Below are 25,664 nucleotides of genomic sequence, written 5' to 3'. Positions count from 1 at the left end.
TCACGCAAATGACATTTTTACATTTGTGTAAGTTACATCGTATCACTGGTGTCAATTGTGTCCCTATGTCATGACATATGTGGAGTTCATTTGTCTACTTTCAGTCCCACTGAGGATGCCTATGATTTTTCCCCCTTTCTAAAAATGAGCCATTGGGAAATTTTTTGGATTAAATATACAAATTATTCCAGATTTTTTTTTAAAAAAAAGCAGTTCATTTAAGTAACTCAAATTAAGACTTTAGCTGATAAGAATGATGGATTCATATTTATAGACTATCATGTAGAAATCCTAAATTTATTCTGCAAAACTTTTATGACATTTGTGAATACCTATCAACTGTTATACTAACCAAACTAATTTTGATTGCTATCCGGTAACCAGATAAGTTTGATTAGTCTTGATTGTGTTAGCATATTGCCCTTTTATATACGGCTTCTAGTCGAGTCTTTGAAGTTCTGGGAAAATCCAGGTCTGGATGACTAACTCTGGAGTTATCTTACTCTTCAATCAGTGAATGGCTTCACATGCCAAAGTCATGCTGAAACTTTTGTTTTGACTGCTGTTGGAACTTTCCTCTTTAAGATCCGAAACCACAATGTAGTAATCATTCCAGCTATTCTTATGTTCCAATAGGAAAGGGGAATATGAAGAAAAGGATAAAAAAATAGATTTATAAGTTTTTATTATATACATTTTAAAGAATATATCCAGTGCAAGAAAGCTCCTGGGGGTATACTTAGTATATTGTTTAATTTCTCATAACATTAAATTAATGATAAATAATATATAACAGACAAGGAACACTACAGAAAGGATCCTTACAAGGATTTGAAGTCGAGCATAAAACTGTGTTATAAAAAGAAAATGACTTAGATATATAATTTTATATTAACGATATGCCATATGATTATCCCAACAAAAGTTTCTTAAACGGCTATTCCAATATGAGAACAGTTTATAGTTACATTTCAATTATGTATTTACATCTTCTATTTAGCTTTAAATTGGTCATGCATGGTCATGCAAATTTGGTCATACATGGTTCCATTTTGTCTTCACAATAAACCTTTGTGATAAGATTATAATGAGAGATTTTGGCTTGGTAATATACATTGTGCTATGACATGGTTTATTTTTCCATGGTTTAATAAACAGTATGACTGGATTCAATATGTTGAACCAGAAACCATGGATTATAAACCACAATATCTGGATTATAGAAGACTTCATATAAAAAATAAACAAATATAAGGTGGCTGATGATGGGTTTATATGAATTTAGATATGGCAAGTCGCTAAACTAGGTCTGCCATATTTCCAAGGTAGGCATTATAAAATTGGTTCTATTTGTACATATAGGGAAACAATAAATTTCTCCTTAAATAAAGACTGTAATTCATTATGGCAAACCTTGTCTGTTGCTTTCATACCTCTTGTTATTGGTTATTGTATCTATGTGTTGTTCTTGTAAATCAGGGATGAGCAGAAAAAAGATCTGAATTAGTGGGCAGAGCTCTTGATGCTCTTGCAGTTCAGAAATGTTTTCTGAAACCCAATTTCTTAATAATGGGAACAAAATGACACCACCACCACCACCCCACACACATATGAAGAAAACTTAGAATAAATTGGAGAGGATTTTAATTGGGAAAGACCAGGAGCTCAATTCAGTGATGTATTATTTTTAATTGTATGTATTGTAAACAAACCAGAGTTCGTTTCAGAGTTGGGCAGCCTCAAAATTGGAATATTAAATTAAATACTTACAAAAATCAGGAGACTTTCTATATTTAATACACTTTATCAGACCGGATGGTAAATCCAACAATGTGGAAGGGTGTAGCAATGGCTGTTGCTAGGTTAGATTTCTCAAAATTTCTCACAGTTGAATCGTCTCCCAAAGCACTGGTATGGGGTTGTGTATTGAGGCATGAGAAAACCAACTGACATTGGATGGACCATCTGTTTTTGATTCATGTATTCTGATAGGTTCAAAACTTAGAATCCAAGCCAAAACCAACAGATTGTGCTACAGCTATTAACAATTCCTATATATATATAAAATATTATCCCCACTGGCTCAATATAGTTTTCCATTAACCTTCTTTTGGTCTTCTGCTTGTTAAATTTCTTATATTTATGAATGCAAATAGTCTCATGGGAATCTCAGCCGGATATAAAAATAACTACTCCATTATCACTCTTTGGGATATATCCTATCTGACAGAAAGATTCTCATTGTAGGAATGAATTAGACAGCCAGCCGAACATCCTGGGCTTTGGGGAAGGTTACATTAAAAACGCACAAATAAATCGTTTCTTTTTGTGATGTTCAAGAAAGAAGAGATTGTTCTGTGTGTGTGTGTGTGTGTCACACACGCGCGTTTATATTAATATATTTTACGTGGCTCAATTCTTCCAGGATTAATATTTCCGTCTCTGTACATTGGATAGCACATTCCATTGTTAAACTTCCAATTTGGGAATAAGTGTGCTGAAATTGGCTTTTTATTCTTTTTCTGCAGCTTTGATCATATTTTTTTTACCTCTTTAACATACCTGACGGTATGCGTGCCCGGAAATAGGCCTCAGCGAATTCCACCGGGGTGTTCCCCCACTTTCTTTTCTCACGTGGATGTGTCTAGAAAAGAACGCACATTCCCGATTTTGCCCCATTGTCTCCTCTGCAAAACTACCCCCAGCCGCCTTACCAACTCCGCTCCCCCACCACCTCCGGGCGCCACGCGCGCGCAGCGACACCTTGCGAAACAGACGGGCGCCCACGTGGCTCTGCGTAACCAATAGCTGCAGGAGGGCGGGACCGAAGCGGGCAGGTTTGTAGCATTTATTGGCACTGTGTTGGCCGGCCGGCTCTAGGATTCTAGTCGGCCGGCAGTCGTTGAAGTGGCGCGTCGGCTCCGCGGGGCGGCGGGGGCGGCAATGGAGCGTGTCCCGCCTTGCGAGGCTCCGGCGGTCTCCCCATTCAGAGAGGGGCTCTTCCACTTCCCAAAGGCGCCGGTGAAAAAGCAAGCGGTAAAGCGGCACTACCACAAGCACAACCTGCGGCATCGCTACGAGTTCCTGGAGACGTTGGGCAAAGGCACCTACGGCAAAGTGAAGAAGGCGAGGGAGCGATCCGGCAAGCTGGTAAGGAGGAGGAGCGCGCTGGGTTTTTTTTAAAATTCCAAAAATTCATCTGCTGCCTTTCGGCTGGGTTATCGTCCCGGGGGTGGGAGTAGGGGGTCCTGCTGGCAGAGAGGATGATGGATCGTGAGGTCCCAGCCTCGCTTCTATTCTGTGCGCCTGGTTAGAAAAGACGGCCGGTTTAACATTATACTGGTGTGCGCCTGATGGGGAGGCAGCTGGAAATTGAAACTCCGAAGTGACCTATGCATACGTGCTCCGCGTCTATTGAGGTTTCAAGCCTTTGATTCAAGCCTGCAAGGTTGCTTGTTGTTCGGCTTGTTTGCAGCGCTGAGAAACTTTGCTTTTCAATAAACCTGCATGAAGTCGCGCTAGCAATATATAAAGAGAAGCTATCACGTGTTTATTCCTACTTTTAATTTGTTTTTTTTCTGACCCAGTCAGAATCCTTGCCTTGTCTTCCTCTTACGGGTTTGGGTTTTTTTTTTTTTTTTTTTGTATGGATAACCTTAAAGAAATCTGTCCATCCAAGCGTTCTTTTGAATTTTCCCGCTACTTGTTTGCCTGCGTCTGTACTTGCAAGTGAAGGAAAGCTCTCTGCCTTCCTAGCTTTAGTCTGTAGGGTTTATCTTTTTTTTTGTCCTCCAGTTTGTGTAGCCCATGTAACGGCAATCTGTCCCTCCTCCCTTTCCTTAGCATTACAGAATGCTGTGGTTTCGCAGCCGTAGCCGGTGATCCCTTGCAGCTGATGTAATGAGGGTTGATCTCTCCTCCTCCCGTTCTTTTTCCCCCCTTCCCCGGTAAACAGCGCAGGGCTCACTGGCTGCTGTAGCTCAACTGGCAAAGCTCTTGACTGCGGAGGGCTTTTGGCTGGAGAGGGGAGGCGTTTTGCTGCACAGTGAAAGTAATTAGGAACCTACACCCTGCAGGGTTTGCTGATGGTGGGGGGAGATTAGCAGTCTTTCAAGAAAAAAAACCGGAAAGCCAGCGAGAGAAGTGGGATTGCATAATGGTTCATTATTTTAATTATATTGCACACTAATTGTTATACTATTTGCAGAAGAATTTTTTTTTACAACGTATTGGATTAATCTGCAGTTCCCTTCCAGATATTATCAATGTTTACCCATTAGTGTGGTCTACACATTTCAGTTGGGTTAAATATGTTTGTGCTGGTGGCTTTAAACAAATGTTTCCCTGTTTCTGTTGAAGGGCATAAAGCTAAATTTAAGATACCTTTAAAACACTAGGAGTTAACACTGATTTAAAGACACACACACACACACACACACATATTAGCTTTTGTTCGGTTGGATCACAATGGATTTTACAGCATTTGTTATGTAAGTGGCCCAACTTATTGGATAAGGAATTCTAGGTTAATGCAGTAGTGCAAGAAATAATGCAAAAGTTGCATAGTGTGTGAATTCAAAATATACTTTAACAATTGAATTAACATGCAGTGAGACAGGCCCATGCAAATTAAAGGCAGTCTTGCAAGACTTCTCATGCCTCCTTTAAATCATTCTAGCTAGTGAGGAAGAGTGATAGGATTAAGGGCAATTACATCAGAGCAAGGGCGATAAGTTAGAGTGCTCTTACAAAGCTCCCTGCATGGCTTTTCTTTTTGATGATAGTGTTTGGTGGACAGGTTATTCTATGGGTGGTTTTGGCAGAGTTGTTGATGCTTCCCCTTTAAAAGAATGGGGGGGGGGGAGATGGCCATCTTGTGCTTCTATGTTTATTTCTTCCCCACTCTTCAACTTTTTTTTAATGTCATTGATTTTGGCATGAATTTCCTGCCTGTGTACTGTTTGCCTCACTTGAAATACTGAAAGCTAGTCTTATTGGCTGGAAGTTAAGGGGTGGGGTAGGTACAGTATCCAGAAGATCAAGATCCAAAGTTCTCTGATATCTTCCTTTTAACCTTGTTTTTCCTGTGTAAATTAGCATTGCTACAAGAATGTGCATTGGGCGGTTATGTAAGCACTGTGTAAATTTGCCCTAAAGCCTGTGTCTTTGCTTTCATTCAGTAGAATACTGTAGTTTGTTGAAAGAACTCATCATGATGGTATTGTTTGTCTCTCCATAAACCCCTACATAAGATATATTGCTTAAGCAGGATTGACAAAAGTTTAGAAATAAATTATCCTTGGCAGCACCATTGGTTTGAAGCATTAGTAAGCTGGGCCGATGTGGGAAGTAAGCAGTTCGAGTCATGCTGACTGAAGTCACAGATCTTGTTTCCCTGTGAAAAGAGAGATTACATGTTTATACTAGCCTGGAAGAATAAATATTATAAGCTTACTAACAAAAATAGCAAGTAGTACAACTTGACCTCTTTTTTGCACCATGCCCAGGTTAGTCAAATTTGAATCCACATCCTAGTAAGCTACTTTTATCTCTTTCTTTTTCTGATAAATCAAACATTCGTGAAGCAGGCAATGACAAATCAATTCTGTGCTGTTGCCAAGAAAACTAGATGGAAGTCCTCAGTAATCCCCAGAAGCTTAGCATGACTTGACTAAGTGTTTATCTTTTTATTCCAAAGCCAGCATCTTGGGAAATATTCATATTGCAGTACTATATAAGTGCTTCTAATTAATTATGTATCTCCTATCTTAATTCAAATCATAGCTTTGAATATCACTATTGTTTCTGCTTTCAGTTGAACAAGGTGTACATGATAATTGACACCTCTGTTCAGAGGATACATCTTGTTGTTAATTGTAATGATCAGCTTTCCCCAACCTACAAATGGCAGCTATGGCCAGGAGGGCCTTTGCACAACTCCATCTGATGAGCCAGTTGTGTCCCTCCTGGATCAGGTAGCCCTTCAGTTACTCACACCACTGTCATCTTAAGATTCAACTGTTGCAGTGTGCTCTGCATGGGACTATCCATGAAGACCACTCAGAAGCATCAGCTGATCAAGAATACAATAGCGTAAGCACTAGGGCCCTGCCTAGGCATGCTTGCATGACACACCTACTTCATGAGCTGCACTAGTTGCCAATGTGCTTTTGAGTGTGATTGAAGGTGCTGGTTATCACCTGTAAAGTTCTATGTGACATGGAGAGCTGAGGTTATCTGAAGGATCGCCAATCTCCAATGGTGTCTGCCTGACTAGTAAGAGCCATTAGAGAGGGCATTCTCTAGGTCTCCTTGTTTAATTAGTGTTATTTTTCAGGACCCAGAAAGTAGATTCTTTGACATACACCTGGAATCTTGTCCCTGCAAAATCCTCCCATGATGACATTCCAGAAAGCCTTGAAGACCTGTCTGTTTTCCCAGATCGTGGGGTAGGGTAGATGACCCCCTTATTAGATATATTTGTTACATCATCATATTTTATATTTTTGTATTTATTTTTTATATTTTCAGCCACCCCAGAGTTGATATGGGGATAGGCAGCCATGAAATCTAATCAGATAAATGATAAGACTTGAAGGCCTTTGAATGTATTGGAACTGCCATTCCCAAAATTCTCTATCTTGATTCAGTTAATTTAACCCTAGTGAATGGTCTTGTCAAATTACTTTCCCTTACTATGTTTAGATTTAGACTTCAAATAAATCCCAAAAAGTTTGCTCAGTAATGTATCTGATAAAAAAACAAAATAAATTCAAACCAGTGTAGAAATCAAGACTTGAAATCAACATAGAATGTGGTGTAGCTTAAACATTTAACCAACTTTTATACATTCATTTTTTTAAAAAAAAATGTTCTACTACTTTCCATTGCTTTTGAAAACTATTACTATTGTAACTACCCTGAATTGCTTATGTAAAGAAATTTGAGTACCTTGTGTTTTTTTCTCTTAGAAAGTGCATATGAAACTACGGAGTGCATCCATGGTGAAGCCTGTTGGCTTCTATTTCAGTTTATTATTTTGTATTTATAAGCTAGAGAGAATAGCTTTTAGTCCTTGGCTCTCTGCCAGAGCAAACTATAGGTCTGGATTTCTATAGTTTTACTAACAGAATATAGTACTTACAATCAAGAGGTTGAGCTATGCAAGAAAGAAAGAGGAGGGTGATTTTCCTAAAAAGAAATAAATTAATTAATCCACCTCACCAATACCCAGGATAGCAGCAAATACAAGGGATTATGACAACCAGATTTAAGTCTTGATTTCTTAGGAATAAGGCAATGCATAGAATGCGGAACTCATTTTCACACAGCTGGCAAACTTTTATTACCTTTTAAAGATCTCTTTTCTCATTAAAACCATAATTAAAGTCATATTTGAAATGAGCGCTCAGACCAAATTGTAACAAAAAAAAAGCTGACAGGCGATAAAGATTGTCCACCTGCAATCATAATTTGCAGTTGTATTCTATGAAATGGTGTTATATTCTAACCTAGTCTTTACCTAGAATATGGGGCTGATTGTCTTAAACCCATTTTCCAATGTTCCACCTGCGCATAGTCACACCTCCATCTAGAGTCAAATGGAGTAGATTCAGTAAAAACCAGTAAAGGTATATAATATTGATTATTCTTGTATGTATGTCATCAAACATTATACAATGCTTTTCCCTCAATATTGTATGTGAGTTTTTCTAGAAATATATGTTTAATTTAGAGTGAAAAAGGAAGCTGTATGACTTAGGACTGCATAGTTAAATGCTGTGTCTGGCAGGGAAAGGAGACAGATACAAAGCATAAAATTTGAATCTTAACAGCATATTGTAGGTAACAGTAAAATTCCATAGAAAGATATACTACTATGTAATTTGTAGCAGGAAAAGTAAAACAACAACAACTCCAGCCTGCTAAACTGTTGTCTCTTTATATGTGAGATTACAGTTCTCACAACGTGCAACCAGTACAACCTATAGTTGTGTTGATTCAGGATGATGAAAGCTGTGTCCCAACCAGGGGTAGAATACTACTGGTTCGGGCCGGTTTGCCCAAACCAGTAGTAAAAAATGCTTAAAAAATGTTTTTAAAAGTTCCGACAATCAGCTGTGCCGTATAATTTATATTCCTAGAAAGCAGGAAAGTAGAATCTAAATCGTGCAGCACAGCTATCCCCACCCCTCACCTGCTATTCTACTTACCTTTGCAGCAGGGGTGAAATGCTCTGAAGTCTGCTACCAGTGTGCTTCGGGCACGCATGAAGCAAACTGGTAGTAGACTTCTGAGCATTTCACCCCTGGTCCCAATGCATGTTGAAGATATCAGAATAGGCAATAAATATGAACAACTGGATTTGCCGCTTGTAGCTTTTAGGATTGTCCTGATAAGACAGAGCATAAACCAAGTGTACTTGTCCCTTTATTCTGGGCAGTTTTCATAGAGGTGTCTTTTTTCTGAGGGATGCATCTTGGACAACGTCCTCAGAATGAAGACAAGGTGGTGCTTCAGCATTAGCAGCTCTGACCACTTTAGGCAATCTTTCTAAACTTCTAAGGGCAATTCTGCCTAGCTTTGAAGAAACATTTTAGACCTCTGAGTCAGTTAGGAGTGCAAGTTGGGGTTTAGATTTAAGAAGTGGATTGGAGGAGGACTTTTATAGGTTAGAGAAGGCAACTGCTAGTTTACCAGGAAACACTTTGCCCACCAGTGATGCACATTCCAGAAGCTTATCCAAATGATGAGGCAGTGAAGTGGGAAGAACTGGAGATTGAACCCTTGAACCTAACACAAAGGCCATTTAATGAAAGAAGCTTATGCTTATATTGTAGTTCTGCACAATATAAACCACAGAGAGGAGATCTGCTGATCTACAGATATTTTGGATCACATTCTCAGAATCTTTGACACTGGAGATGCTCCAGTGTGATGCAGTTCATTGCCCATGTGCTTATTGGTGTTGTGAATCAAAACGTTTGCATGAGTCTCATTCCCAGTCTTCCCTTGCACTAGTTGTTCATTTGTGTCTCTCCCTGCCCCATTCCCTTTGAAATAAACTAATTAACTCCTATAGTTTTTAATACAAGTTTTTAATTAAGACATGTTAATTGGGTAGAACATTTTAATCTAGAAGACATGATATTGGGAAAGGCTGCCAAATGTAAATTTGTAGGTAGAAATTTTTTTCTTCAGTTTCTTTTATCTCTTTTCGTTATCTTTTGTGATAGGAAATCTTGCTCTAAATTATTTTAGAATCTATATTATTTAATTCAGATATTGGGAAGGGTTCATGCCAGTTCTTGAAAGTATGGATCCTTACATACCACTCACACTAGATGTGGTTCCCAGTTTGCGGGGGGGGGGGGAGTGTATTCCTTGCACAGGCAGGTCTGCTACTAACCTATTTCAGTGGTTCCCAAACTTGGCAACTTTAAGACTTGAGGACTTCAACTCCCAGAATTCTCCAGCCAGCAGAATTCTGGGAGTTGAAGTCCACAAGTCTTAAAGTTGCCAAGTTTGGGAACCACTGACCTATTTGATCTTTTTGTTGCAAGAGATGATTCATGACAGATAAATATATCTCTTGAGTTCATATAATTGGTTTATATTTTGGAAATATATCCTCCCCTTTAAAAAAACAACAGTACATCATAAAGAGGAAGGAAATGGTGAGGATGCAATGAGGGATCAGACAGCAAGGCTATGATCACAATCCCAGTGTGACAATTCATGTGTGGCAAGTGGACAACCTCTTTTTTAGTTTATTATTTTATTAAAAAAAAACTAGAAAGAATGTACATAAAAAGATGTAAGAAAGATATAAAACATATTGGGAAATAGGATACCAATCCTTATTCTTATTGAATTTTCAAGTGAACATACTCTGTTAAGGTAATTCGAATCACTAAAAATAGCTATAAAATAGTAAGTAATTAATTAAATACTGAAAATTATAGATCGAATGAAGACATAATTCTATCTATAACAGAAGCTGAATTTTGGATGCAGCACAAATCCATATATAACATTATAATCCAACAATAGTTTTCAATTAGGATTAAATTCTTTATCAGTGTAACATGTTATTCTTAAATCAGACCAATATTCCTATTATCTAATTAGCCATTCTTCCAAAGAAGAAATCAAAGATTCTTTTTCCCCCCCAGTGGAAAAGTGGCCAACATTAATGTGTAAGTATTAGATGAATATCTTCTCACTGCTTAGCGTTTTCTGAAAACAGCTTCACATGAAATGAAGAATAATGTTCACATTAGTACAAAGGCAAAGTCATATACCTCTGATTTGCTTGTAACCCATTGAAACAAAAATAGATGTATATCTGCGTAAACGGAATCTCAGGTGACTGATAAAACTATTCTTTCTTTAGCAAGAAGGGACAGTGAATTTGCTTTTTAGACTTCCAAGTTAAGATTCAACCTAGCAGGTTATCCATCTTTTCATTCTACCACTAGTTGGGAGTCCAAACGATTTTGTTGCTGAGGACTGGAGAACATGCCTTAAAATACACCATCATCTTTGGGAAGAATTGAATGCTCTCTGCCTCTCTCTCCCTTTATAGCAAAGAAGGAATTTGAGTTCATTGTGGCTGGATAGGAGAGCTCTAACATTTCTGCCTTTGGGATGCAGGACTAGGCCTCCCTTTCCTTGTTGCCAGGAGACTTAGTATTATGTGTCTTCCAGGATCCTTTTACAGGATTAATGCTGTTCCGCATTCTTGTCTGAGGGAGGATATGGAGGTTGTGCCGGATTCTGTTGAAAATTCAACCCAAGACATGCATTGTCTTCACAATCTCTTTGAAAGAGGATTAACTACATCTATTCTTTAGCGTGCTCACTTTCCCTCTCCTTCTTTTACTTGGAAAAGAATTTTCATAATAAAGCAATCCTTAGCAGTCTTTTATAAAGTTTGCTTCTGTTATTTCAGATTTGCAGCATTTTGACTAGCTGGCTATGTTGGAGGAACCTCTGTGTTCCTTATTATTTTTAAATATATCTGTTCAGAAGAGAAAATAGTACCTGGAACTTATGGCTTTATTTCAGTGCCAAACTGTTTTTTAAAAAAAATCTGACCAAGTGACTTATTTTCAGCCATAATGGATGGCTGAGGATAACAGAATGTTTTCATTTGCAGCAAATAAAACATTTAGAGTCATGTGCTCTGCTCACTTTCCATTCACTAGCTATGTTTCATTACAAGAATTCTACCAAAACACCGAACTCCTGCTCTGTATTAAGCCTGTGCAAAGTTGCTGCTTTGAAAAGAACCAAGCAGATACTTTGTTTAAAGAGAAACAAAAGATGTTTAATTTAAAAATGAAAAGTCCTTTTCTTAAGAGGATCTTTAACCAAAATGTTTCAAGTGCCAGTGTGCTGACATCTTTGTGGTTAGCAGATAAATTCTTGCATTTCTTAACCCTTAAAAAAAAACTTAACAGCATAAACACAAAAATCTTTAAGCACTGAACTAATTCAATAAAAAGGATCTAGAGAACCTTCAGATTGAGGCAGAGATAAATCACATAAAAATATTAAAACCATAGAATGCTCAAAATGTATGCTTCCAAATTTGGGGGGGGGCAAAGCAAAGTAAGAAGCAATTTTTGGGGTAGTGGTTAAGATTTCATTTCATTTCATTTCCCTTTATTTGTATGCCGCCCTTTTCCCTGGGGGGACTCAGGGCGGCTCACAGTTCAAAAAAAGGAGGGGGGAAGGACAAACAATTTTCCAACATGAAGACAATACAACATATTAAAAAGAAAACACAACAGTCACACAATTCGAGTGGGGTTAGAATCTTAACCCCAGGCCAGCCGGGACAGCCAGATCTTTAGAGCGGCGCGGAAGGACTGGAGGGTGGTGAGGGTCCGGATCTCCACAGGGAGTTCGTTCCAGAGGGTCGGAGCAGCCACCGAGAAGGCTCTCCTCCGGGTAGTTGCCAGTCTACACTGGCTGGATGATGGAATTCGGAGGAGGCCTAATCTATGCGATCGTATCGGTCTAGTGGAGGTAATTGGCAGTAGGCGGTCTCTAGACTAGAAACAGAGGGCATGACTTCTAATCTTCCTTTGGGCATGAAAGCCTGCTGAGTAAATTTGGGCCAGCCACTCTTTCTCAGTCCAACTTTTACATCACAGAATTGTTATAGTGGGGAAAAATAGGAAGGAAAAGCATTACTGTGTGCACTTGAAGCGATGCACAATAAAGGTGGGGTACAAATTAATATATTTTTTTAAAAATCAAAAAGTGCATTGATATGTTTTATATTTAGAAAGATTGCTTCACTGTTAATTGGGGGAAATTGCATTTCCAGGTTGCTATCAAGTCGATCCGGAAAGATAAAATCAAGGATGAGCAGGATCTTCTCCATATTCGAAGGGAAATTGAAATCATGTCATCTCTCAATCATCCCCACATCATTGCTGTTCATGAAGGTAAGAATTGTTTGTTTAAATTTAATTTAAATTCATCTACTTGTTTTTCAGGCCTTTCACTATTCAGAAGGGGGGGGGGGGTAATGGAATTTTAGAAATTGTAGCTGTTTTTAAGACAGGGAACTATTTTTATCTCTATAGTTCCAAAGCTGCTTAATACTGCATTTGCAGAATATGAACACGTAGCTAAATCAATATATTTCAGTGGAATGATTTATTTATACATATGCTGTACTTTGAATTGCCTCAATTGCCAAATTTTCTAGGCAAATTATAATTTATTGAAACAGACGATTAAAGATTGACTCATCTGATCTGTGGCTTAATACACCTGCCATGGCCTCTTGCATTTACAAGGATAGAAAGTTCTAAAAGAGACACTTGGTAAAGAACTTTCCTTTTTCTTTTTACTGTTGCATATTGGCACAAGCTGGAAATGTGGCAGTATAAAGTATAAAAAACATCTCAGGGCAATGCCCAGGAAGAGTTTAAACTGGTTTGGTCAGTCTTGATTAGGAGGCCAATTACATAGTATGTAGAGGAAAAATAATATCAAGATTTTCTCTTCAAGCAGTGCTGGCCATGTTTCCAGTTTTTACACATAAATAAATGCTATTCTTTGCCCTTTAAACACAATGCTTGAAGTGCAGCTGGATAAGTGAAACACAGCAACACTGAAAATTTCCCATTGCACTTTTCAGTACTGTTCGTATTTGCTCCTTGTTTTTTCTTTCCTTTCTTTCTTTCTTTCTTTCTTTCTTTCTTTCTTTCTTTCTTTCTTTCTTCTTTTTGGGGTGTGTGTGTGTATGTGTACAAAACAACCTGTACATGTTCTGAACACCAGTTGATTCTTGTGATTTTGAGACTGAGACTGAAGAACTTTGAGTCTGGTTAACTTCTTTGTTCATTGTATAGGTACTATGTACAATATCACGAAGGCACGACTAGGTGAAAGAACTTAAAGCATTGTGTTAAATAAGAAATAGAAAAGTTAACATTTCAAAAGTATCATTCTGATTATTGCAGGGGTATCTGGGGATGTGGTCAAAAACATCATGATGTGTGGCCGTGATTCTGCCATCAAAACTTCACTTATTTTTTATGTGTCAGACATGAAAACTGGGCCAAACTTTGGTCACACCATCTTAACTTTTTAACTGCTTTATTGCTACCGATAGTATTGTAGTCCAGAATCAAGAAAGGCAACATACGAATTGGTAAAAGAAAAAATCTGGTCCTGTTCTAAAGTTAAACCATTATTATATTCAGTGATGAAAAGAGACTGTATCCATATACTGATCCCTCAATTTTTTGGCAGGTGGCATGGTCTGTGACTAAAATTTTGTTTTAGTTTCAGCTCATGATATTTCCTAACGGGAATTTCATTAAACCTAAATCTAATTTGCCTGCTACAGTACATACAGCAGCAGTTAAAACAGTGTTAAACTATTTGGCCATACATTTGCACAAATATACAAATCTCCAGGTTAGGGCAGGAACTAAAGTGACAGGTTTATTATTAGAAGAATTTGGCATTAAGATATCTAGAATTCTTCTTTATAATTGTCCCTAACCTTTTCTCTGTTCTTGTTTATATAGTATTTGAAAACAGTAGCAAGATTGTCATTGTGATGGAATATGCCAGCAAAGGAGATCTTTATGATTACATTAGTGAACGTCAGAGATTGACAGAGCAGGAAGCTCGGCACTTCTTCAGGCAAGTGGTGTCGGCAATCTATTATTGTCATAAGGTTAGTGAAAATGAAAAAAAAATACTAAATATTTCCATTTATATTTTCATATCCATGTTTTACATGTAGTTATTTAAGATGGTTGAAAGCTGAAGCATAATTACCTTATTTAAATATCATAATGGGGACACATGAGTTTCCTGCAATCTATCAAAAGCACAAGAAGATTTTTTTTCAGTTTTCCCTTATAGCAGTGTAATGCTATATTAGTTTAATATGGAATACATCCATGTGGACTTATTAATAACATTGTTGACTGGTGTCCTTAGCCTTTTATATACATGGGGAGCGTAATTGAATTTTGTTCTCATTCCTAGCTTTCATAGGAGGATGAGTTTTCACCTTCCATTATGGAGGATGTAAACATTAGAAAGTGGATGTCTTCCTCAAAGTGGGGAGGGGGAGAAGGATTGTGTATTAAGATTCCTGTTACAACATCTGCACAAATTAGTTGACGGTGGTGTTAGCTGAAATGTCCCATCTGGTCCTAGGGAGGCAACTGTGAGAAGCTGCATTAGGAAACACATTTACAGTGAAAAACTATGCTAGCAAGTCAAAATTATAAGGTTGTGTGATTTTCGCCTGCTGGATTTCGGGTACTGCTTAAGGCAGTAGGCTTTCTCAATAAGGATGGTTAGAGTAGTATGAATTTCAGGTTTACCCTCAGGAAAATCATATTGGCATGACGTTATAGTGGATTAAAAACTTGATAATGTAAGTCTTGATTTTTCCTTTACTTACAGAAGGGTACTAGGGAAACCTAGATTGTGCTGTCCTATAAATACAGCAAACCCTACGTCCCCACTTTCCTGTTTTGTTTGGGTGTTTAATGGGAAAGAGAACAGATAGCAAACTTTTCCATCATTGAGAATGAGCTCTCTTCAAGGTAATGGAGCCTGAGCAATCATCTTTAGAAAGAATACCTTGCCACAATTGCATTAATTTGCCCAGAGCTTTCAAATTACATGCCAAACATAAGTCACTTGTTATATTGGGAAGCACCTGCTTCCATTCATTTTGTATTCAAAGCTAATGGCACTTGAAAGTCAAGGGGAAAGCTTAATGTAACAAGACTAAGGTACAATTTGGACAACCTCCTTCAAATAGAGCTTGTCAGTCTGGAATTCTAGACGTTTACTGGCCTTATTTTGCAAGCTTTGTTCTTGGAAGAAAGGGGGAAAATAGAAGTAACTCAGGAAGTAATGCTGGGGCTCTAGGAATGTTAAGGGCTATAGATGAGTGTGGGCAGTCGGTGGGAACATACTGCATTCCTTTGCAACTAATTCCATTGTCTTAGGACACAGTTGGAAACTGATAACAACTTGCTTTTTGCAAGGAGATGTACTAGTTAGGAAATCTGCATTTTGCAACATCCCCCTATTAGGGGACTTCTCAGTAGCAAAAGGAAATATGTCACCAAAGCATCCTGCAGACATTATTGGGAGATTTCATCTGTGTTACTTAATAACAATTGTGCAGGAAGTTCTACTACTACCATTTCCATACAATTGCACATTCAACATGTTTATTGCATAGAAAATTATAGATTTGAAGCATTTTTATTCAGTGGTACAAAATAGTTCTTAGCAGGAGGCTTCTGGGGCTTTAGTTCTCATCTGTGGGTTGCATTGGTAAGACTGCAAGAATTCCATATTATTACTCTGCCTTCTTTACTTAGTATGCATATGATGTGTCTATGTTTGACTTACATCTGTACCTCTATCTGGTGGCTTAGTATTTTGCTTCATAGAAAAATAAATATTTAAGCAAAATACTAATATGTGACACACAATTAGATGGGATGAACTAAGGTCTTTGTTCCTCTTCTAAGAGGAAAAAATAAACAGGCTTCCGTTTTTCCCCCTCAACAGAATGGAATTGTTCATAGAGATCTGAAGTTAGAAAATATTCTTTTGGATGCAAATGGAAATATTAAGGTAAGTTGGAATTCGCCTGAAATTGCATTTGAGCACTTCTTCCTATGGTAGTTATTGGAGAACTTAAAATATGATGAAGGGCAATTTAAAACAGCAATTTTGAAATGTTTGGATAGTATGTGATGAATACCCCACTTCTCAATCCTCCTCCACAAATGCAGATATTTATATTGGCAGGATGGATTTTAGTGGAGATGCTGGTATGTTAAGCCTTCCAGTGTGAAAATGTTCTAAATCATCTTAAGAGTTTGCACGACGTCATTGCAGATTTGGCTAGTTAGGCAGCAAGACTGAATATTTATAGCTTGACAATGTTCCCTTATTTTGTAGAATTCAAAACATGACTAAGATTCACAAGCAGTCAGCTTTAAAATTGGCTACTTTTAGCAAGGTTGCTACTTCAAGCTTCAGGCACTGATGCTTCCACTTTAACCACTGACATCTAATAGATTTCAGAGTTTCAGAAGGGAAATATGAGTCCTTCCTTTTTTTTAAATATCTTCAAAAAACTAAACGATGCTGTTATACAAACCCTTGATTTGACTATTTGTGTGTGGATTACTTGGCTCCTGTTAACAAGAAAAAGAAAATTAAAAACAACTAGTCGCCAAGAAGTTTAGTTTATCTTCTGTTCTGCTAAACAAGCAGATTGATAATGCAGAATGGGAGTACAAGGTGACTCTTGGCAAAATAGAATACAAAAAGAAAATTATGTGGCTTGTTTAAGAACAAGAAAAGGAAGACATTTGTGGGGCAGTAAAGGAGACTTTGAAACATTTTTTAAACAAACAATTCAGTTTTGTAACTGAGAATGATTCATTATCTTATCACAATTAGCCAAGATGGCAAGTGTGATATTGGGTATAAAGGATTTCTAATTAAGCACAGATTGAGGGCACCAGATTATGTCAACATTGCACATACATAACAGTAGGGTTTCTGTTGTGATTCTGTGGTTGCCACCTTGCTCATTTTGATCCTTTTCCTTTAACGTGTTGCTGGGCCTAGGCCTAAATTTATATTACCCAAACAATAAGATGTTGTCAAATTGCAAACTTTGAATATATGTGCTGTACTGTCTGGATCAGGGGTTCCCAAACTTGGCAACTTTAAGACATGTGAACTTCAACTTCCAGAATTCTCCAGCCAGCTGACTGGGGAATTCTGGGAGTTGAAGTCCATAAGTCTTAAAGTTGCCAAGTTTGGGGACCCCTGCTCTGGATGATCTGACAACTCTAAATCTAGGACTAGATAGCTTGTGTTTATGTGGACAATGCAGAAACTGAAAGGCTTTCAGTAAAAATACAATTCTAATTGATTTGGGGTTGGAAAGTAATGTTTGTTTTTTGATAGAATTAAACAGCATTAATCTGAGATTATTCTTCCTCCTTATAGATTGCAGATTTTGGCCTTTCCAATGTTTTCCAACAAGATAGGCTTCTTCAAACCTTCTGTGGCAGTCCCCTCTATGCATCTCCTGAGATAGTTAATGGAAGGCCTTACAAAGGACCGGAGGTAAGAGAACTGATTACCGGTAAATAAAAATTCCCCAGTACTGGAGAAGCATTAATACTATTCAGGCTGCAAACCACATAGCAGAAATTCCTGGCTTTTCCCACTGAATACTTAATTGTTGCAAGATTATGCACCTGATCATGCATATTGCATTTAATAAACTCATTGGATGCTTAAGAGCAAACTGATGGCCAGAAACTGCCATGCAGTTTATAGCCAAGATACACCCTGAAAGAATTACATTCTTATTTTATTGGCAATGATCAGGGCAAGATATTTTTATTTGCACTTCCTGATGTGAATAGCGGTTGCCAATATAAAGATCAAGGAAGAGTTTTATTCCTTGGGTAGACTGATTGCAAGTTAACAGTTGGCTTTTATATCTGCAGGTTGACAGCTGGTCTCTTGGTGTTCTTCTCTATATTTTGATCCATGGCACAATGCCATTTGATAGCCATGATTACAAGACACTGGTAAAACAGATTACAAGAGGAGATTACAAAGAGCCCACCAAACTTTCAGGTAAATTGAAATCGGATAAGGGGTTTTCTGCCTAGGAAATAATTCCACTTTATTTTTATTAATCAGACACCACTTTGAGTACTGTTTTTATTGCAGTAATAAAAAGGAGTATTTTTCCAAGGCTTACATTTATATTTCATGTGATTCCAGAAAGAACTGAAAACAAGATATTAAATTAGTGGCAGAGAAAACTTTATAATTCAAAAAGGCCAACGATTAAGTGTAATAAAAGAAGGAAGTATTGCATTCTTTGACAAAGTAACAAAATTAGTGGACCAGAGGAATGCTGTCGATATAGTTTACTTCAGTAAGACATTTGATAAGGTAGACCATAACCTATTACTAGATAAAGTAGAAGAATGTGGGTTGGACAGCATCACCACCAGATGGATTCGTAACTGGCTGACCAACCGTACTCAACGTGTAGTCCTCAATGGAACTGCATCTACATGGAGGGAAGTATGTGGTGGAGTACCCCAAGTACTCTTCAACATCTTCATCAATGATTTGGATGAGGGAATAAATGGGGAACTCATCAAATTTGCAGATGACACCAAACTGGCAGGAATAGCCAACACTCCATAAAATAGGCTTAAGATACAGAAGGATCTTGACAAACTTGAACATTGGGCACTATCTAATAAAATAAAATTCAATGGTGAAAAGATTAAGGTTCTACATTTAGGCATGAAAAACGAAATGCACAGGTACAGTATAGGTGATACCTTCCTCAATAGTAGTAACTGTGAGAGGGATCTTGGAGTCCTAGTGGACAACCATTTAAATATGAGCCAGCAATGTGCAGCAGCTGCCAAAAAAGCCAACGCAGTTCTAGGCTGCATAAACAGAGAGATAGAATCAAGATCATGTGAAGTGTTAATACCACTTTATAATGCCTTGGTAAGGCCACACTTGGAATACTGCATCCAGTTTTGGTTGTGACGATGTAAAAAAGATGTGGAGACTCTAGAAAGAGTGCAGAGAAGAACAACAAAGATGTTTAGGAGACTGGAGGCTAAAACATATGAAGAACGGCTGCAGGAACTGGGTATGTCTAGTTTAATGAAAAGAAGGGCTAGGGGAGACATGATAGCAGTGTTCCAATATCTCAGGGGTTGCCACAAAGAAGAGGGAGTCAAACTATTCTCCAAGGCACCTGAGGGTAGAACAAGAAGCAATGGGTGGAAACTAATCAAGGAGAGAAGCAAGTTAGAACTGAGGAGAAATTTCCTGACAGTTAGAACAATTAATTAGTGGAACATCTTGCCTCCAGAAATTGTGAATGCCCCAACACTGGAAGTCTTTAAGAAGATGTTGGATAGCCATTTGTCTGAAACAGTATAGGGCAGTGGTTCCCAAACTTGGCAACTTTAAGACTTGTGGACTTCAACTCCCAGAATTCTCCAGCCATATTGCATTTCAAACTCTATTACCAAGTCAACTGCTTAACTTGGATTACAGATTGGTTTATGTCATTTTACGGCTGGATTACTTCTGTGGAAGGGTAGCTCTTCAGATGCTTTGCATAAATAATCTAGAGGAATTACAAAAACAAAATGGAATACACTCAGATGGCTGAATTTGAAAAACAAGAAACTCAAAACATTTGTTGTGGCTTATTTGCAAACTGCTGGTGAAATACAGTATGTTTGAATGGGTATAGAATTTAAATAGAACAACTGGCATGCTGCTTCTGAGGATCACAGTGTTAGATAAATACTAAATTCACCAAGAATATTACATTTAGCAAAAATTAGCACAAGATATTATATTGATGCTGTAGTACTGATTGCTAAAATAGTTAATTCATTTTCTAAAAATTATTATAAATGCAATAATCAGATCAGACAGTCTTTCATATTTTATGCCAACACTATAAAAACCAATAGTCTTGGGAAATGATTTTATATACACTGGAAAAAAAATGTAAATATTGAAATCACTTTCCAATTGTTTATTTCTTTGCTAAACATTAACAAACCATATAGTTCCACAAAATATATCAAGTTGGCTTGATAACCACTGCCAGGATATTATATACTTTCCATTGGAAATTGGATGTAATTCCTTCCATAGAACTGGCAATATTATGACAAATTAAGTAGTCGGAATAGGCATTAGGCTGAAAAATAATCTCATATTTGAGAAACAGATATTTCTGAATTGTAATTCTATATATAGGTTTGTATAACATTCAGAGTTTGAGTTTTTTCCTAACAAAGGCTTTAATATCTAAGTTTTACTTTGATGAATAAGGGGAGAGTTCTTAGAGAAAAATCTTTGAAACTTAGAATTACCGATTGTGCAAACTGATTATCACTTTTTCTTAAACTATAAAAATGATCTCTTCTTCCCATGTCCTATCTCTTATCTAGAAACAAGTCCTTAAAACTTCACAATTTAGTTGTGATCAGCAAAAGTTGATTAAAGGTTACCAGAGATAACATATCTATTTTAACCTTGATCAAACAGACCAACATTATATTCCTTCCTTTTACTGTTAATAATCTTGATTTTTAGCGCCTTCAAATTATATTCTAGAACTTGATTTCTTTCCATTTTTTATTGTTCCTTCTAACAAAATTCTTCAAAGCTTTAGCAAGCTTCCTTTGAAAATATATCATTCCACCATAATCTTCAGCTCTGCTTTAGTTCAGAGCAATTTTTGATTTGCCATTTTTTCTAGATAAAATATTACATAGTAAGTTAACAGTGAAACCTTCATATGGGAGGCTTTTCTTTGAATTCTTGCACTGAGCTGAAGGTTAGACTTGATGTCCTGAATTACCCCTTTCTGTGAATGTGAGATCTATAAAAATATATTCTTATATTTGCAGTTTTGAAGCTTCTGGTGGATACAGATCCAGGTCATTAGCTGAAATAGGATCTTTTCCTCTTGTGCTAAAATTAGGAAGTACTTCTGCGAAATGAAGCATGCCCCTTATCTGTATATCTCATATGATTTCTTTGATTTGTAGATGCCTGTGGCTTGATCCGATGGATGCTAATGGTGAATCCAGAACGCCGAGCTACCATTGAGGACATAGCCAGCCATTGGTGGATCAACTGGGGTTACAAAGTACCAGTTGGGGAACAGGAATCTTTGCGAGAGGATGAATCTCCATTGGCTACTGTTGCAGATTGGCTCCGCCGCTCCTCCAGGCCTCTGTTCGAAAATGGCTCCAAGATGCGCTGTTTCTTTAAACAACACATCCCAGGTGTCACATTGGAGAAGCAGCGTTCACTCAAGAAGTCAAAAAAGGAGAATGACGTGTCTCATGCTGTGCAAGAAACGGGCCTAGCACCAGAGAGCCAATCCAAATCAATCCTAAAGAGACCTAAAGGCATATTGAAAAAGAGAAACTCTTGTGAGAAGTCCCAGGGTCCTTCTTCAACTGTGGTAGCTCCTCTTGATACACAGAAAGAAGACAATACTAGATCTGCAGTTGAGCTAGCTTGTGTCCTGTCCTCCAGATCCTTGGCCTGCCATACAGCGGATGTTGTAGCTGTCCCTCCAGTGCCCAAGAAAGGAATTCTGAAAAAGCCACCGAAGAGAGAGTCTGGCTATTACTCGTCTTCAGAGCGTAGTGAATTTGCAGATGTTTTAGACTCTGAAAACATAGACTTCAATGCCAGTGTCTTTGTGGGCACTTCCTCCTCCACTCAGAACTCCAGTGGCAATCAAGCCAGGCGGAAAGGTATTTTGAAACATAATGGCAAGTATTCCTCCAGCAGCACTGAGTCTGATGATGTGCCTGACAAAGTCCTCCCAACGTTCCCTGAACTGATCTTGCCCAAGCTGTCCCTCGGTTCCCGCATTTGCCCATCCAGTGCTGTGAGTGAAGACAGCATCCTTTCCACAGAGTCCTTTGACCAGCTTGATTTGCCTGATCGAATGCCAGGAAGTGGAGGAGTCTCCATGCGTGGCTCTGTCTCTGCAGATGACCTCTTGCAGCTGGAGGAGGGAGATGTGGAAACCAAGGGCCGCCGACTCCGACGCTGGACAGTGACTCAGTGCCAAAAACCTCTTGCAGACAGTTGTTTCTCCCTGGCAGACTGTGATAATGTTACCGAAGTCTACAAACGGGCTGTGACAATCAGCATGAAACTAAGCTGATGGACTCATTGCCAATAAGGACCACTGACACATGTTTGCTAATTGTGGCAAACATGTTTTACAGCCCAGATTCTGGCATTCTCCAAACAATTTGCACTTCCCATTCAGATGGATAAAGAACTAAAGAAGCAGAGTCTTTGTCTTCACCCTGACAGGGCTGGGAGGCTAATTTATTTTTACATGTTCCTTGTTTCTTTGAGAATGTAAAGGAGCATTTACATTCTTAACATTGCCTGTAAAATGGTACAACAGGGTAGGGCTGTGTGTTTGGAGAGAGAGAGAAAAAAATATGTTGATAGAAGGGCAGCGGCTGTAGGAAAAAAGTAAAAGTGTAATGGGCTTGGAGTACTGGAGGTTGGGAGATAATGAGAAGGCATCTGTTCTCTGTAGAGTAATGGACTAAAAGGGATGCACGTTTTTTTCTCCCAACACCATCCACAAAAAAATACAACTGGAATCATGAGTAACTCATTCCATAACATTCTCCTTGAACAGCCTTTATCTCTCCAAACAGACCCTGATGATCATCTCTAATCTTAGTGACTGGAGTGATGATATTATTTGCACTGTGTTTCTTTAATTGCACAAAGAAGTGAATGTGTTAGAAATCCTCTGAAGGGAAAAAAAAAAGATTAAAGCAAGGTACTTGGAAAGGAACAACTAAGGTTCTGGTTCATTGGAGGGTATCTGCACTATATATTATTTAGAATTCTAATTACCCCAATATACTTGGATTGAAAAGACAGAGAAAAGGGGGCTCACTAAAAAGATTCAGTTAAGCAGCAAAACAATTGATAAAATGTAGAACACCCCCTCCCCAAATGGGCTTCCGTCTGTTAGACTACAATTCCCATAATCTTCAATCGATGTAGGCATGCTGGTTGAGGAAAATGGAAGTGAAGGACCAACATATATGGAGGGAATCATGCAGGAAATATTGACTTCTTTGAAGTTAGATGCCCTGGTAAAATCTGGATATAGTAAAGGCACAGAGAAGTTCAGAATTCACTATTCTGTTTTCTGTTTTGGTTTTCTTTATAGAATGCTAAAAGGGCCCTTTATCTTGAACTTGGTTTAAAAAAATGACTGAAATATGGTACATTTTTTTGCTCCTTCCAAAAAAGAATGCAAAGTATAATTGCTGTAACCCAACTGTGTTGTAAAATGAATGTTCCTGTAGCTTTCAAGTAGGCACTTGTGTTTCCAGAAATGTGTGCATGTATAGCTAGAGAGGTCTGAACTAGAATATGCAGTCTAAAAGGTCAAGGTAATGAGGGCTAGGTGAAAATTGTTTAATGGGGAAACATGTTTGTGAATAGTAAGGCATAGCAAGTTTTTTTTAAAAATAAGCATCAGGTCCTTCCAAATTACAATAAATATAGTTGCCTTTGAAAAGATGGTAGGCTATGACTTGGAACCCAAAATATATTTAATTAACATATAGGAAGATACCTTTCTTTGAACTTCCTGATGTTTTCCATATGTCCCAGAGGGTCTCTTTGTTGTTGAAGTGACCCTCCTGAAAGTTACTGGAAGGAAGGAAAGGGCAGACAGCCTCATTCTGGGGTGTCCAAAAATTAATCTGTTTTAGGAATCCAGTCATTATATTTTCTCCAGATGCCTGTGCCTTCTATATATGGGTTGCAAAAAACCAGTATGTTTGCTAGAGAACATTGGAAAAACAGGAAAACAAATGTCTTTATTTTCTAATTATTTCTGGATTTTTGTGGAAAGATAAATCTGTTTTTTTTTGTCAAAGTAATGAACTGTTGCATTTGTGTGTGTGTGTGTGTGTTTTTTACAAAAAATACTGCCTTTTTGACCAATATGTACTTGACAGAAATTTTTTAAAAAATAAAGAAGGTATTCTTTTTTAAAAAGGCAATATAGTGTATTCATAATCGGAAGAAGGCGATCTGTAAAAGTGTCCATATTGTAGCATTTGAATTCAAAGTACCAAATGCAGTATCTTGCCATGTATTTTCTGGGTTAACCTTCGAAGTACTATGTTATAAAGTATTGTTCTTCCATCCGAAAAAGATAAATTTATAGAAAAGTGGGACCAGAATTTTTTGTCTGTGCATAAATTGATGCAATGGTTATGCAAGAAATAATAATAAATAATAATAACGAATTGTGTGTTGATGTTGATGGTTACTATTGTTTCCTGCCCAGGCCAGTCATTTTAGACTCCCTGCCAGAAGGGTCTCTGAAGGGGAGGGCAGAGTCCAAAGATAAGAGATAGCAAATAGAATATTTTGGTACAATCCCCCCTCCTTTTGTATGCTCATGCTCTTATCACAGATGACTTAGCCTTCCATCCTTCCAAGGTGGATAAAATGAGGATCCAGATTGTTGGGGAAAATATGCTGACTCTGTAAACCCCTTAGAGAAAAAGCACATAAGTCAAAGTGCTATTGCTAAGTGCTGCCGCTTCTTCTTGTACCATACTCATCATCGGACGTTGGAGATCATGTTGGCAATCCTATTTTGCTGTTGAGTTTTGTCCAAACCAGTCCCTTAGATTTTGAGGCCATGATGTTCTTCTGCCGGAACCTCATTTGCCTTCAATCTTTACTTGGGGGATTAAGTGAAGTATGGCATATTTTTCTGGGTGTTGCATCATGTGTCCCAAATATTCTAACTTTTGCCTTTTTATGGTTTTGATAATTTCCCGTGACTTTCCCAGGCTTATCACCTCATTTCTGATTTTGTCAACCTAATTTATACATAACAGTCGCCTGTAAATCCACATTTCAAATGCTTCTAGCCTCTTCAAGTGGCTTTCTGTCATAGACCAACTCTCCATTCTATAGAGTGCTGTTTTTTTAAAACATTCAGTTACATAGGGTTCATATTTCTTTGGCCTTCTTTGCTTTTCCTAAGGTCTTTGCTTTTCCTAAGGATACTGCAGATAAAAGAAGTAGCAGAGCCACCTGGTCTGAGCTATTAAAACAGAGATAACAGTTCTGCTGATCACACCAAAGGCCAATATAATCTACAGTTTATTTTCAACAGAGTGCTGATCTGATTTCCCTGAAAAATGTAAAAACAGGCTTCTTATCTTTGATATAGTCTCATTCATCATGAACTTATCTGCTCTCTTTTTGAAGCTGTTCAGGCTGGTGAATGTTAACTGTATATGAAGGAAGTTAATAGCACTCTTGTAACCGCGTTTAGAAAATGAAATGCAACCTTTGTCCTCTGTCAGTTTCATTAGGTAGATCGAGGGCTGAGTTATATGAAAATGAGGGGAAAACCTGGCTTTAGCCACATCGCTTTCAACAAACACAATTCTCCACAGTTCTGTCAGGTGTCTTTTTGTTTACTAAACTAGAAAGATGCAAATACCGTAACCTTA

General features: G+C 37.9%; 1 protein-coding gene and 1 long non-coding RNA gene across 2 annotated transcripts; one reads left to right on the top strand and one right to left on the bottom strand.

The window, feature by feature from the left end:
* Positions 1-267: 267 nt before the first annotated feature.
* Positions 268-2,731, bottom strand: LOC148044657 (uncharacterized). The gene is made up of 2 exons (XR_015697322.1): positions 2,563-2,731; positions 268-621 (listed from the first exon to the last, which is right to left on the bottom strand). It is a non-coding gene; the product is annotated as an uncharacterized LOC148044657 (long non-coding RNA).
* A 146-nt stretch (positions 2,732-2,877) lies between these two features.
* Positions 2,878-24,437, top strand: NUAK2 (NUAK family kinase 2). Its single transcript, XM_087720064.1, has 7 exons — positions 2,878-3,150; positions 12,341-12,461; positions 14,061-14,212; positions 16,084-16,149; positions 17,545-17,664; positions 18,054-18,186; positions 21,165-24,437. The coding sequence occupies exons 1-7, from the start codon at positions 2,944-2,946 to the stop codon at positions 22,301-22,303; spliced, it is 1,938 nt and encodes a 645-aa protein (XP_087576190.1). The 5' UTR covers positions 2,878-2,943; the 3' UTR covers positions 22,304-24,437.
* Positions 24,438-25,664: the final 1,227 nt, after the last annotated feature.

The sequence above is a fragment of the Thamnophis sirtalis genome, unplaced genomic scaffold, assembly GCF_051295495.1.
Source record: "Thamnophis sirtalis isolate CommonGarterSnake01/CBP01778 unplaced genomic scaffold, rThaSir2_p1.2 scaffold_7, whole genome shotgun sequence".
In the NCBI taxonomy this organism is placed as follows: domain Eukaryota; kingdom Metazoa; phylum Chordata; class Lepidosauria; order Squamata; family Natricidae; genus Thamnophis; species Thamnophis sirtalis.
This window is presented reverse-complemented; position numbering and strand designations above follow the sequence as displayed.

What these genes read in the sequence shown, in the direction of transcription:
- NUAK2 (XM_087720064.1), top strand. Translation starts at nt 2,944, where the DNA reads ATGGAGCGTGTCCCGCCTTGCGAGGCTCCGGCGGTCTCCCCATTCAGA. An exon ending in CATCATTGCTGTTCATGAAG is followed by an intron (nt 12,462 to 14,060) that starts GTAAGAATTGTT and finishes TTGTTTATATAG; the next exon opens with TATTTGAAAACAGTAGCAAG. An exon ending in CAATCTATTATTGTCATAAG is followed by an intron (nt 14,213 to 16,083) that starts GTTAGTGAAAAT and finishes CCCCCTCAACAG; the next exon opens with AATGGAATTGTTCATAGAGA.